Here is a 13124-nt window from a genome sequence, read left to right as displayed (position 1 = left end):
AAATCCATCTCCCGATGCACTTTGTCTTTGCCAACTGACCGCGTTTCCACAAAGGTTTTGGACATTTCACTGACGACGAAAGTAAATTGTGTTCTTTGCACCGCTCTGGGCACCTTTCGGGATCAGTTATACAGCGGAGACAATTTCCAAATGTTCAAATCTCGCTTTGCTAACGCTATTACTTCATCGGGTTGCCATCTTGATTATTGCGAAAATACTAGTTTGCTTCAAAAGAAGGGAAACGTGAAACGATTTTAATTGAAATGAACTCGTGCATTAAAGTTTCCCATGAAGGATGCACCAATCAGACGGAAAGCGTGATACCCTCTTTCATGCAATGAACTTATAAGTGTGCCGCACGGGGCATGAAGGAAAAGCAGAGATCGCAGATCACAGCAATGTTGGATAACCTAAAACTATCACAGGGACTAACCTTAAACCTAAATAGTGTCTTTAGTCATAATTAGGGTTACGGTTAGCATTATTAATTATATATAAAGAGATGGGGTTGTTTCAAGAGCAGTAAAACTGGGATAACAAATCTCTGCACTGTAACCTACGAGTTGCACGTTCGACTGAGGGTGCTTGGCATGGCACGTGTATATAATTACTAACTAGGAGTAATCAAAGATTAATAAGTGCGTTCGAAGTTCAATGAATTTAGCTAAAATCATACAAAAAAACATAGGAGGAAATTAGTTGAGACATTAAATGAGAAAGACGAAGAATTTAAACAGCAACATGAACAATAGTAACTTTAATAGTGAAACCCAAAAATGTGACAAAGCATGTCTATCTAGTTAGTTACAATGTAGTTCAGATACTGATTGTGCGAGACTAACTTTTGTAACAGTAACATGAATGATAGAAACTTGAATAGACCTTATTCATAAATGGCGGCCAAATTATAATTCTTTTGTCGAAGTGCGAATTAACCTACCAAGCCTCGATACCATACAGTGAATGGAAAAGAATTCTTGCTCTAAAATGAGGCTTGGTAGGCTAATTTGCACGTGGACAAAAGAATTATAAATACAACGGTGACGGCCATTTATGAATAAGGTTTATAGTTGCAAGGGACTGAATGTAATGAAACATGTCAATCTACTCAGTATCAATTACCAAAGCCTGGCAGGGATTTCGTGTAGCACTTCGAACACTGAAAATAGTGGCATTTTTATGTAAGCTTACTGCCGGTTTAACTTTGTTGCTCACCACAACAGCTGAATTAGTTTTACAACTGAATGGGCTCAATGACCACTGAGTACAACGGCGACTGAGTTCGTTTGTTTTGAGACTGCTACGGGTCAGTTGGCTCAATGGCCGCCAAGTAACACTACTTGGTTTGTTTGTTTTGAGACCACATTGGGTCAGTTGGCTCAATGGCCGCCAAGCAACACTACTTGGTTCGTTTTGTATGCGACCACAACGGGTCAGTTGGCTCAAATATGGCGAACAATGAAAAACAGACCACGTCCTGGTTGACGTACAAGGTCCAGAAATGGTACACGCTCCCCTCAGGCTTTGATAAGCAGCTACGAAATTCTTCAACAACATTGAGAAAATAACTTACCGAGAAAACAGCAGCAGCTACGAAATTCTTCAACAACACGTCCGCAGCAGCTACGAAATTCTTCAACAACACGTCCGCCAGCACCCGATGTTCGATGTTCTAGAAGAAGACAGAATTTTGTTTCGCACGAGGCAGAATCCTTTGCGCGACGAGAATGTGACGTCATAACTGCCCGCCCAATAGAAAGCCCAAAAACCCCTCAGAGCTTTCGCTAGCGTTCACAGGACACCCAGGAAACTAGGAAGCGTTCTCCTTCGTCGAACGCAATAATTGTTATGTATGTAAATAGTCAGCCAGAATTCAAAATAAATATCAATTTCAAGGTGTAAATTAGCAACTTGACACGTTGGCTCAGTGTTCAAGAACGGGGACAAGTAATCCAAAGGTTTACAGTGGGTCGGAATTCAAGGCAAGCTGCGAGTGACATATGATTGTAACACCAGAAAAAGCCGAACGGGGTCTGGAAAAAAGGACAGGTCGAAAGGATAGAAAAAGTAAAGCTGGGACAAAAAGGAGCAACGTTGTGGGCAAAGAAGAGAGAGAGAGGGAGCGAGAGGGAGAGGAAAAGAGATCCATTTTTGTTCATTCCGTAAGTACAAATTAGCCATGTATATATTCAATTCCCGTGGGTGTTCGTATTGTTCTACAAAACAATAGCGCCAATGCATAATTAATTTCTTCTGCATGCATGCACGAAGTAGGGACCTGTACGGAAATCATTCCCAAACCTTTTTCACCGTCGTTCTAAGGAGCGATGAAACTCGCCTTCAAATCACAAATTGTTTTGACTGTACCATTATGGATACTCCAAACTAAGGTCAGACACTTTGTGACGCGTTACGTGAAAATACCTGACAACCTCATTGTCAACCTCGTTCCCGGGGTCTCTCTTCTCTGCCTCCTTTGTCGTTGAGGAGAAAGACGACGATGAAGGCAGAATTTGGAGGCAGACGACAATGGCGGCAGAGAAGAGAGACCCTGGGAACGAGGCTGCCTCATTGTTCACACGCTTCACTCTGTTACTGCTGGGTTTGGCACTGATCTCTAGTGATTAGGGTTAAACACTGACTCGAAATGGTTAGCTTTCATCAATTCAATTGTTCTGGTGACACTCTTTTCTCAGACTTTTTTAAACTTAGTAAAACTTTAGCAAGATCGTTTGGCACTTTATATACACAACATTAAATCTGAGTTCTATTCCTAGTGACCTCACAGCCTTTCTTCGACTTCTATCCATTCTGTGTGGTTTCAAGTAGCTTCAAGTACACTTAAAATGGAGCACTGATGGAAAGAGAGGGGGGTAATTTGAGTGCATCGTCGACTTCCTGGGAGAATACCCTCTAGAGGGTAAGGAACTTCCGAGGTTAAATAAGGTTTCCCTTTACTTAGCTTGCCTTTACATGCCGCATGTCTCCACGAGACAAAAAAGAGCCCGAGTTCCAGGTCACTTGTTGAGTCCATGTTTTGTCACGCAATCCAGACAAACGGCGGAGGGGATTGGGACAGATGGGATTGCGTGACAAAACACAATTGACTGAAACAGCGACCGACAACTTCCGGCAGTAGAATTCTGTTAACGTTGTCAGCCTGCAAATGTGCATAACATATTGACATTGCCATGAAATAATCTAGAAAATTTTGCGTTCAATTAGACTATAATATCACCTATTATATTTACCAAAGCTGTGTTGTTAAAATGTACTTGTTCATATAGAGTCGTATTGTTATTTAGTTCCCAGGTAATTTCTACGGCAACTCCTAAGACCGCAACACAGGTCTATAATTCGCCAGGGTTTGTGGTCTTTTTCTGTCGTCGTCAAAGCTCACTTCCAACGCTTTTGCGCAGGCCCTTAAGTCTTCGTTCCTTTGCGCATGCTTGAATGGGACTTTTCACCACCGCTGGTCAAAGGAAACAAAAACTCTGGGTTTGGCAATCAAGATCCGAGGTTCTGCGAGTACAGAATTTCGAATAACAAAGTGAAACGCGCGTGTGGACAAGAATTCTTTCAAAATAACCCCCAGACATTCATTTTTGCTTAATTAGAATAAACTTTTTCGCCCAATCATCGCATCGTCCGCCATATTGTTGTGAAGCTGTGCACAGTAAGATTCGCATGATGGGCTACTCAACATCGAAACGCTTGCTAAGTTCGCTCTTTTGAAGTCTGCCGGCGTTCACAACCAATCCCCTCTACCAATTACGACAAAGGTTACCAACCTGGCACGAGTTGAGTGTTTTATTCGTTGTGACGACAACATCTTGAGTTACACGATCAGCTTCTAACATGAACATTTTTGATAAAAAAACCATATTTACAAATTTATTCCAAAATAAAATCTACAACAAATTCTAAAAGGGTGTCCTTTAAAAGTCTTTCATCACATTGTCTTACTCACACATAAAATGTTCCTTTCAAGGCTGGTTTTCGTAGTAAATGTTAACGATTCATGATTCATGTAAAGAGTTCACAAAAAAGTGAGTTGGCTGCCTATCATTGTGTTGAATAAAACTGTTTGGCATAGAAAACCATCAAATCTGTTGTCCTTCCAACAGGAAGGACAAAATGTTGGATCATGAAAAACTGTAAACGAATAGAGAAGGCTCTTAAAATCAATGTAGCTTCAAAAATAGTTGACACCTCAATAGGGACTTTAAGATCTAAGATGGCGAAGTTGACGAAAACTTCATCCCTAAATATAAATTTGCACTATTTTAAGTCTGTTGCGATTATTCTATCACGTTCACGTCGTACAATGTGGACGAAAAATTACTAAAAATATATTAATACGAGCTGTTTTAGAGTAAAAACAGCGAGTGAAAGGACGGCATTTGTATGCCCTCAAACCTACAAATTTGGTGATTTCACGTCGTTTTCATGCTGAGTACCGCAGAAATATGTACTGAAATGCCTGTCGCACGATCATTTATATTCTTTTAAGCAACATTGCACACTTTATAGGCACAATGCATGAAACTCTGCGAGCCATCTTTGTGTTCCAAAACGGTCTTAATTCAGCTCCTGGTTCACTTTACAGTTTCATTTTCGTCTCACTAGTCATCTTCGGTGGCGTTGATGTAGCTTCGATCGTAATTTCCAAGATCAATGGGCAGCTGAAAATGCAACATAATTCACTTAATCAATATTAACACCAGGGTCGTCAGCTCATAACTCTGTAGCGACTATGTAAGGTCACTATGATCTTACAAGGTCACCGTGACCATATTAGGTCACTCATAGTATGACGCGTTTAGAATCGAGGCAGAATACCTCTTTCGTGCCACTTTAAACTTTTTTTGTAAAAAAAACACCACTCCTTGTGAATCGTTAAGATCAATCATGGAATAGACCAATTTCGATATATTAAAATTCAGACCTAAACAAAAGACATCATCTCGAGGCTCTGGGGAATAAATATAAGGATTTGTATGAGTTTATTCCCCAGAGCCTCGAGGTGATGCCTTTTGTTTTCGACTGAATCTTAATATATCGAAATTGGTCTATTACAGACCCAAACTTTCACGTTCAGCATAGAAAACAAATTTTCGTGGACTAAAATATAAACTGAAGTTGCTTTGAACATTGCTGAGAGAGTTTTTCTGAATTCACTTCCCGCGACCAAATCTTTTTGCTGTAATCATACGGAACATCAGCTGATAAGCGAAATGGGACTGAACTTAATATTAAGCACGCGACGTTTTGAGACGCGGACGGAAACCGGAAGAGAACATTTCGAATGCCAAGACAGTAGTGTCTCCCTAATGAGAACACTAGAAATGCAATATCTAAGGCTGAAAATTTATTCATAGTTGGGAATTTCATCCGACAGTTATTGTCCTTACCGTCTGGGCGGTCTTGAGTCGATGCAGTGTTTTTCCTATCTCCAAAAACGTTGGTCTTGATTCTGGGTCCGTTTGCCAGCACTGCCACATAATAGCATATCTACAAGAGTGGAGACGAGTTTGACAAATTTAACTAGACGCTATGTAAGCCTAAACTGTGCTACCCGAAAGATTTTATATTTTTATTCAAAACTGAACTACGGATATCAGATTTCCAGCATTTTCATTGGCTCGCCGTACACAGGCTATCAGTTCATACACCTAATATGGGCATGGAACGCGTCAGCAATAAAGCGAGATGAAAACATTTTTGCAGTTCTGAGAAAAATGGCCGACTAAAGCCGTTTTGGACCGAAATTGTCCCAGGCAAAAATCGATACTTCAGTGGAAGAGTTGTTGATCCTGGGGTTTTTAATAAAACAATTATTCTACTCGGGTTTGCTTTATCTAAAACTAGATGCTTCTGTGAAGCATACACTGGCTTGCCTGTGTTACGTGCTACAGAAAATCAGAAGGCACTGAATTGTGTGGTATTGAAATACAGCATTCCAGTCTCTGAAGAATAACAAATAAAAGAGAAGCGAGAAACATTGGCTTCTGGGCTGACATGTTGATAATTTTCAAGTTCCCTCACAACTTCTTTTCACCACAAGTGTGCCCTATGAGCATCCGAAAACTTTGTAATACTAAACTTCACTGAAGTCAAGCCCTGTTTCGCAGGGTTAGTGTTGGGATGGGAGACCAAAACAATAAACCCCTCATAAAAAACAGAAACATCTGACCGAAAATACTATTAACGCTCACAAATGCGAACTCAGCAAGGTACAGATTCTGTTAGCGTGCTTTATGCAAAACAAATATTGATGAAAAAGCAAATAAATATTGATACACAGTTTTCAGAAAGAGCAGAAGGAAGTTTCCCGGACGGTCGATCGAGAATAAAATATTTACGACATGAAAACAACATTAATTTTGAACCTTGAATATAGATCGTTTTCACTGTCACGCAATAAAAAAAATAAATCAAAAACTATCCAGTGCAAAACGCTAAGAAATTGTTATCTTATAGAAGATAAAGAAATAAGACACTTGTCCAAGTTTTAGGCCTCTGCGTTTCCCCAAACTTCAGATATTCGTCGAAATGTTTCGCAGGCCGGAAAATAGTGTAAACATCTGGAACTGACTTTGGCTATCTAGGCGACTGATTATCACTACTGAAAAAACAAGCATTTACATAAGCACTTTTCCTAATGCTCTAACTTCTAAAAGGGCTCAAAATCATGAGATAAGTATATATTTTTCAACAAACTTGATCGTAGCTTTGTGTCACGCACCTACATAATCCGGAAATTCAAAATGCTCTGGTTTCCAAACGAAGCACGCTATTGAGCTGTGAAATTGTCAACAGATATAGATATGCCGCCTCTTATGCCTGATGAGGATAAAAACTTTGGTGGATCTTGGAAGGTGATGACGTCACGTGAAAACGATCTATAGAATATAAAAAGTTACGATCAGCGACAAACATTTTGGGAGATTTTTGCTACGTTCAAGTAAATTGCAAAATCGAAAGTGACATGGCCGGAATTCAGCGGGCGCCGTGATTAAGTTACCGCGGCATGTTTACTCGCCAAACAGTGAAGCATCTGTGTCAAATGATGGCAAGATACCGGGTTTTTGTAAGTTTCTTTTTCTGTCAAGTGTTATAAAGTTTGACAATGAAATGAGCGAAGTCAAAACAAAGATCACAATCGCCCAACTCTTGTTTATGCAAAGTCAAAATTTACTCTCCAAGACACGTACGATGTTATTTATCACCAGGTAATTCCATCATTTTGGAAATAGCAGCTACTTTATTATTCATCTGCGTCACAAGTTTTCACTGATTTTGGGGCTCATTTTGTTGAAACTCAAGCACGCTTCCAACAGGCCTGTGAACCCTTCCTGCTTAAAGAGCAATACTAAAAAACTTCTCCCATATCACATTTCAACCTTAAGCTCGAAAATTCAATACACAACATGATCTTATAATTCACAAAGGCAGAAAATACCACAGAATCCTTTTCCAGCGAAAATTTTATTGAAACAAACAACATATTTGCTCTTAGAGGCGAAGAAACTCAATTGTGTCAAATTACCATGTACTTCAGGTAAATACTGCTCACTTTGATTTCGTCTCGACGGGCGATAGATTGTTGTGGAAGTCCAGTACTCGTCGCTTTTGAGATTCATGCCTAGTTTATCCAACTGACTTTCCATTATTGAGCTCCATAAGGGTATATTTTGTTTAAGGATCCACTAAAACGCCATTCGCGTTGCATGACTTTCGACGCCATTGCACGCTAAGTTAATGATTCTACTGTGTCCACCTGAGAAATCTACGCAGTTCCACTACCCTCTCGATCCTAAGAAAATACGCGCAGAAGGCTCTATACACAAAGACACCACTTACCAGGGTAGTGACAGGCAAGACTTTTACCGACACGGAAAAAAAATAAAAAATAAAATAAAAAATAAAAATAATAAAAAAAGAAAACAAATAAACTAAACGCAGACCTCGACTGGGTTTGCCTTATAAGGCAACCCAGTAATGATTATAGCCAACTCGGCGCTACTCGCCTCGTTGGTTATCTATCACTTCAAATCCAGCGCACCCTCGTAGAATAATTGTTAAATATACCAGAAATAACAATGCGTTGCAAAGTGTTGGATTGTTCTCCTCGATGAAGTACAGTACTGTTTGTTTATTCTTAGGGCTAAAAATAAATCATGTTTTTTCTCCGTTTTTAACGTTTATTTTCTCATCAAATCTATCTCTTTCGATTCCTTCTGGTTCTACGTTTTAAAGTGCTAATATGATGAAAAAAATAACTTCCCTTTTTTACTTCAGAGTTTGAAAGTGTGTTTGATGAACACCTGACTGGCAAAATTTTGAGCTTTGACTTTTATCCAAAGGCTGTTACTTTAAGTGCAATTTTTGGATTTCACGGTCCGCGATTACTCACGTTCAAAACTGACCGATTGGACCTCAGAGGGTTGGATCTAGGGAAAAGTGACGATTTTCTCACTAGCTTAAAATTTCAAAAAACCTTAAATGACAATGACCACACTTCCTAAAGTTTCAGCGTGTAAATGCAGGGTATTATATATGCAAAACACGAGTTTTTAAGTCTGAAAGCCCGAAACTTCCGTGCGGCATATTAATTCAGCGGTGTACACACTAGTGAGTCCAGCTTTGACGTCATTTTCTCCTTAATCCAGCTACAGTCAAGTCTCTCGTAAGTCGACGCCATCGGGAAATGGAAAAAGCGTCTGTAAGAAGAGCTGTCCGCGATCTTCCTCGTCTTCGTCACCATCATCGTCAACATCGTCGTTTTTCACGATTGAGGTTTAGAGAGGTCATCTCAGTAAATGAACAACTTATCCAGTTCCAAAGAAAGCCGGAAAAAAATCGGGGCTTGATCGAGGCTGGAACCCAGGACCGCGCGATTGCGTTTACTGCTCTACCAATTGAGTTATCAATCTTTTCGGGTGCTGAGTAAGATCTCTCTGGCTCCAGTTGTTCGAAGGGTGGATAGCGCTATCCTCGGGCTGAATCACTATCTACTGGATAACTCAATTGGTTTTGCTGGTGTTTATAGCGTTATCCATCTGCTGAACACCGCGCACCAATGGCTCAGTTGGTTGAGCATCGGGCTCTCATGCGGGAGGTCGTGAGTTCGACTCCGGCCGGACCAACCCTCAGGGTCTTTAAACAACTGAGGAGAAAGTGCTGCCTTTGTAATCACATCCGCAAATGGTTAGACTTTCAAGTCTTCTCGGATAAGGACGATAAGCCGGAGGTCCCATCTCACAAAATAATAACTTCCAAGTTCATTAGTTCCCTGTGGGACGTTAAAGAACCCACACACTATTCGAGAAGAGTAGGGGATGAAGCTCGCGGTGTTGTGGTTGTCCTCTGTTTGTATATGGGTGGGTGGGTATAGCAGGTCCACATCAGCTGAATAGCTGCCAAAACTTCAACCTGCTCAAACAAATAACATACAAACAAACAAACAACTGAAGCCTGTTGTTTTGCTTCATATCTCCCCTACTACATCTTTGCCGGACGTTGAAAACTAACCACATCCTTAAGCGTCAAGATGTGTGGGATAAAAAATAATGATGATCCGCAAATCATACTGTTTGGGAATTGTGTTACAACTTAGAAATACTTCTGTGGCGGGAATGAAATACTCACAGTTCATCAGAGCAGAACGGCGGTTTAGGCATTCTGTAACCAACACGAAGCTGTTCGATCAAGTTATCCCTTTTCATGGCTGGGTAAGGATTAGCGCCTGAAATGAAACAAACTCCGTCCTCAGAAATTCACCATGCAGGCATCAAAACTCTCTTTGAAACCTTTACCGCCTAGAAACACTGTTTATGTACTGAAATTATCCGCAATCTTTCAGAGTCATCTACTGAAGTTCCTTTCTCTTCTTTGACCGGTGCCATGCATGGCAGGCAAAGCTGGGGCACCTATCACAGCTGGGACGAAAAAAGCACCTCAAAATAGAACTTTGCTCTGTCCTATTCAATCCCCTACCCGCAATGTACGGCGGTGTCCAGACTTTAACACCTTTAATTCTATTTAGGAGAACATGCGCCGTGGGGCTCTTATAGGCAAAAATTGGCTATTTGAACCTTACTGCGCCTTCTCACTTCTCGTGCTAACATGAATGCACCAATTAGAGACGCTTTTGATTGTTCTTCACGAAACCCAATGAGAACACAATTTGTTTCAGGGTTCCCCAGAGCTCTTCTCTCCCTCAGTCAAGGCCGGGAAGAGCTCTGGGGTCGAGATTGGTCCGTATCCACAGTAACAACCGCGGCTGCAGCCTGGGACTGAATACAAAGCCTCCAGTGAGCTTTGTTTGAATCAAATGTTGAATAGCGTGTTGAAATCGTTTCCCTGCTAGCAGAGGTGTCTTTTCTTTTGCGTTCGCTGGGTTGACGAGTACGGGAGAAGAGACCGCTGCCGTGGGTCGAAATTCACTAGGGAGCTTAAGCAACGACAAAGGGCCCTAAAATGCATGCCGCACGTGCAGCAAGCTCGTGCAGCACGATTATTTTCCCTCTTTTAACCAATCATAAACTAGTTTGTGGCGTTATCGTTGTCGTTGCCGTAGTAATTATTCTTTTGTCTTTGCGCTAATCATCCTCACCAGCCTCGTTAGCACGAACAGAATTCGAAAGAATTTTTGCCCCAAAGTGAGGCTGGTGAGGATGATTAGCACCTGTCAACACTTATGGCCATCCTTCAAACTGACATTGGACATTTCCTTACAATTACACGACGCAATATCCCATCTTAATATGAGAAGGTTATCGCTGTAAAAAGAATGAAAGCAGGCAGAATTAGAGCTTTAGTTCAACAAGAAATAGCGTTTCTAAGCAAAGCCGCGCTGATCTACAGTATTTAGGTCTAAAAAACCACTTTGAAGACGGTTAGCTTTTACTTGCTTTGCTGGGTACTACTATGTCAATACTCTAAAACATTCGATTTTCCAGGAGCTTGTCTCGTTAGTCTAGTGGATATTGGAATATGCAAGGAGAATCCATCGAATGGCAATGAATGTTGATCCATTAGCACAAAGACAAAAGAACAATTTCTTGGCTGCCTTTTATGAATACGGTCTATTAACTGCTTTTTCTCACAAAATCTAGGAGGTTTTGTAGGTTTACAGTTGAATTGCAGATTTCAAACAGAATTGGAAAAGTTTACTTCTTCCTCAAAACTAAGCACGCAAGAAGTGGTGTGTAAATGATCACATATTTACACACCTAATGTGGCAATCTCCCACAGCAGAATACCAAATGACCATCTGAAAGAAAAAGGATGAAACATTGGTGTCTGTAATGAACGTTAACTATTGGAAATTATATGAACGCCAGTATATTTTGTGATTTATCGGCCCGAGTTGCACGAGCCGTTCTATTCCCGTGTTTCCATAGCAACTCGAGTCCGTATTGCATTCTACAAACTATTATTACGTTTGAAATTCACCAACAAAATCTCGCGTTTCTGATCGGTCAATGACGAGTGCATAAACAGGATATAGTGTGCAAAAGTGGTTATGTAGTGCAATGCAGAAGTTGCTAATGAAGCAAGGCGATGGAGTGATTTTGTTGGGTATGTCTTGATAAAAATTGTACGAACTTGCTCGAATTTTATGACTTATCGTCACTCGTGATGTTTTGAAAGTTCTCCAGGAGCGGATCCAGGATTTTTTTTAGGGGAGGGGAGGGGGTGCACCACTAAGGAATGGCGCAGCTGACTGGTCGCAGGTCTTCTCAGGGGGGAGGGGAGTGCCCACCCCCTGCACCCTCCCCCTAGTTGCGCCCCTGTTCTCAAATTACACTCGCCGTAATTTTGGGAACTTTCAAAACATAACCCGTGCCTATAAATCACGAAGTGCACTAGAGTTGACACGACTTCCCCTAAAAATTTCAAAAATACTTACACGTCACTTAACGTTGTAGTAATGCCTTGAAATATTGATTCGATCGCCATCCAACGGAGAGGTAAATCTGCCTGTAAAGACATCGAAGGCGTTAAACAGCTGAAGTGTTAAGTCCAGCGCAATATACTAACTAGTATTGGAAGAGCTTACGCATTCTCCCTAGAGCAAATTCTGAACAACACAAAGAAAAAAAACCATGCATTTGGTAACCAAAGACCTCTTCCTAAGTATTTCATTTGAATCGTTGACCAAACAAACAAACGCTTACAGCATTATATGATCAAGCGATAGCATGAAGTCTTCCTTTCGAATATTCACTTCTTCTGTAACGACCAAATCAATGTCGAGAGGGAGTGTGGCCCAGAGGTTAGGACGCTTGCCTTGAGATCGGCAGTTCACGGGTTCAAGACTCGTTCTGACGACTGGTTGAATTTGTTCCAGGTAGTACCCGGTTCACCTTCTCGGCCACACTGGTTTGCATCTGACCAGTTGGGATTCTTAACAGTTGTTGTTGCTGTGTTCTGTTGTTTCGTCGATTGTGTTTCATTGGCTCTGATCCCTATGGGAAGTGGCTTATAGACCTTATTCACGATAGCCGCCATGTTGGATCTGCTATTATCATGCATATTAGCTAAACACTTCTGAGGGAGCAAACAACACAAGTTCGAGAGGTTGTAACGAACATCTTAGCCACACAGATGATTCGTTTCACGTTCTTTGAATGTTTCTCACCTAAGTAGTAAAATAGAATGATTACACAAGTTTCTTTGATGTTTTTTTTAGTGAAAAGTGAGCAGATTGCGTTAACGAAGGAGAAAGTCAAAATGTCAAAGGCAATCAAAGATATACAATTATTATAAAAGGTACTTAATTCTTAATTCTGAAATGTACTTTTAGCAATGTTATTTCAATATTTCGACGAGCCGATTTTCCGCAATTTGCCTTTTTTCCAGTGTTTGCCCCCCAGCATAACACATGGCTAATTTGCATGACAATTTGAAAACCAACATGGCGGCTATCATGAATAAGGCCTATTAGTGGTATACCGTACTTTTAGTCTACCGCAACTAACTAGAGGTATACCGTACGTCATTAGGTAAACTGCCTAGGACTATGATGGCAATCCAATTTGCAATCCAATTTTTACCTCTCCCAACTTTAAATACTGCTTCTTTTCATAAATATCCCGGGCCAAACCAAAGTC

The 13124-nt window shown here is 40.8% G+C and overlaps 1 protein-coding gene across 3 annotated transcripts in view; it reads right to left on the bottom strand.

Moving 5' to 3' along the window:
* Positions 1-3793: 3793 nt before the first annotated feature.
* Positions 3794-13124, bottom strand: part of LOC138030221 (fibroblast growth factor receptor 2-like) — an 82595-nt gene continuing 73264 nt past the window's right edge. For all 3 annotated transcript variants that reach the window (XM_068878101.1, XM_068878104.1, XM_068878102.1), the window contains 6 exons: positions 13068-13124; positions 11921-11991; positions 11241-11281; positions 9655-9751; positions 5415-5514; positions 3794-4685 (listed from right to left, as the gene is read on the bottom strand). The exon at positions 13068-13124 is cut by the window's right edge and continues 66 nt beyond it. In XM_068878101.1, the coding sequence (XP_068734202.1) occupies positions 4626-4685; positions 5415-5514; positions 9655-9751; positions 11241-11281; positions 11921-11991; positions 13068-13124 (426 nt within the window). In that variant the 3' untranslated portion in view covers positions 3794-4625. The remainder of the gene's footprint in view (positions 4686-5414; positions 5515-9654; positions 9752-11240; positions 11282-11920; positions 11992-13067) is intronic.

Source organism: Montipora capricornis, chromosome 13 (genome assembly GCF_036669925.1).
Source record: "Montipora capricornis isolate CH-2021 chromosome 13, ASM3666992v2, whole genome shotgun sequence".
Lineage (NCBI taxonomy): Eukaryota > Metazoa > Cnidaria > Anthozoa > Scleractinia > Acroporidae > Montipora > Montipora capricornis.
Note: the sequence above shows the minus strand (reverse complement) of the source record. Positions and strands in the feature narration are given on the sequence as shown.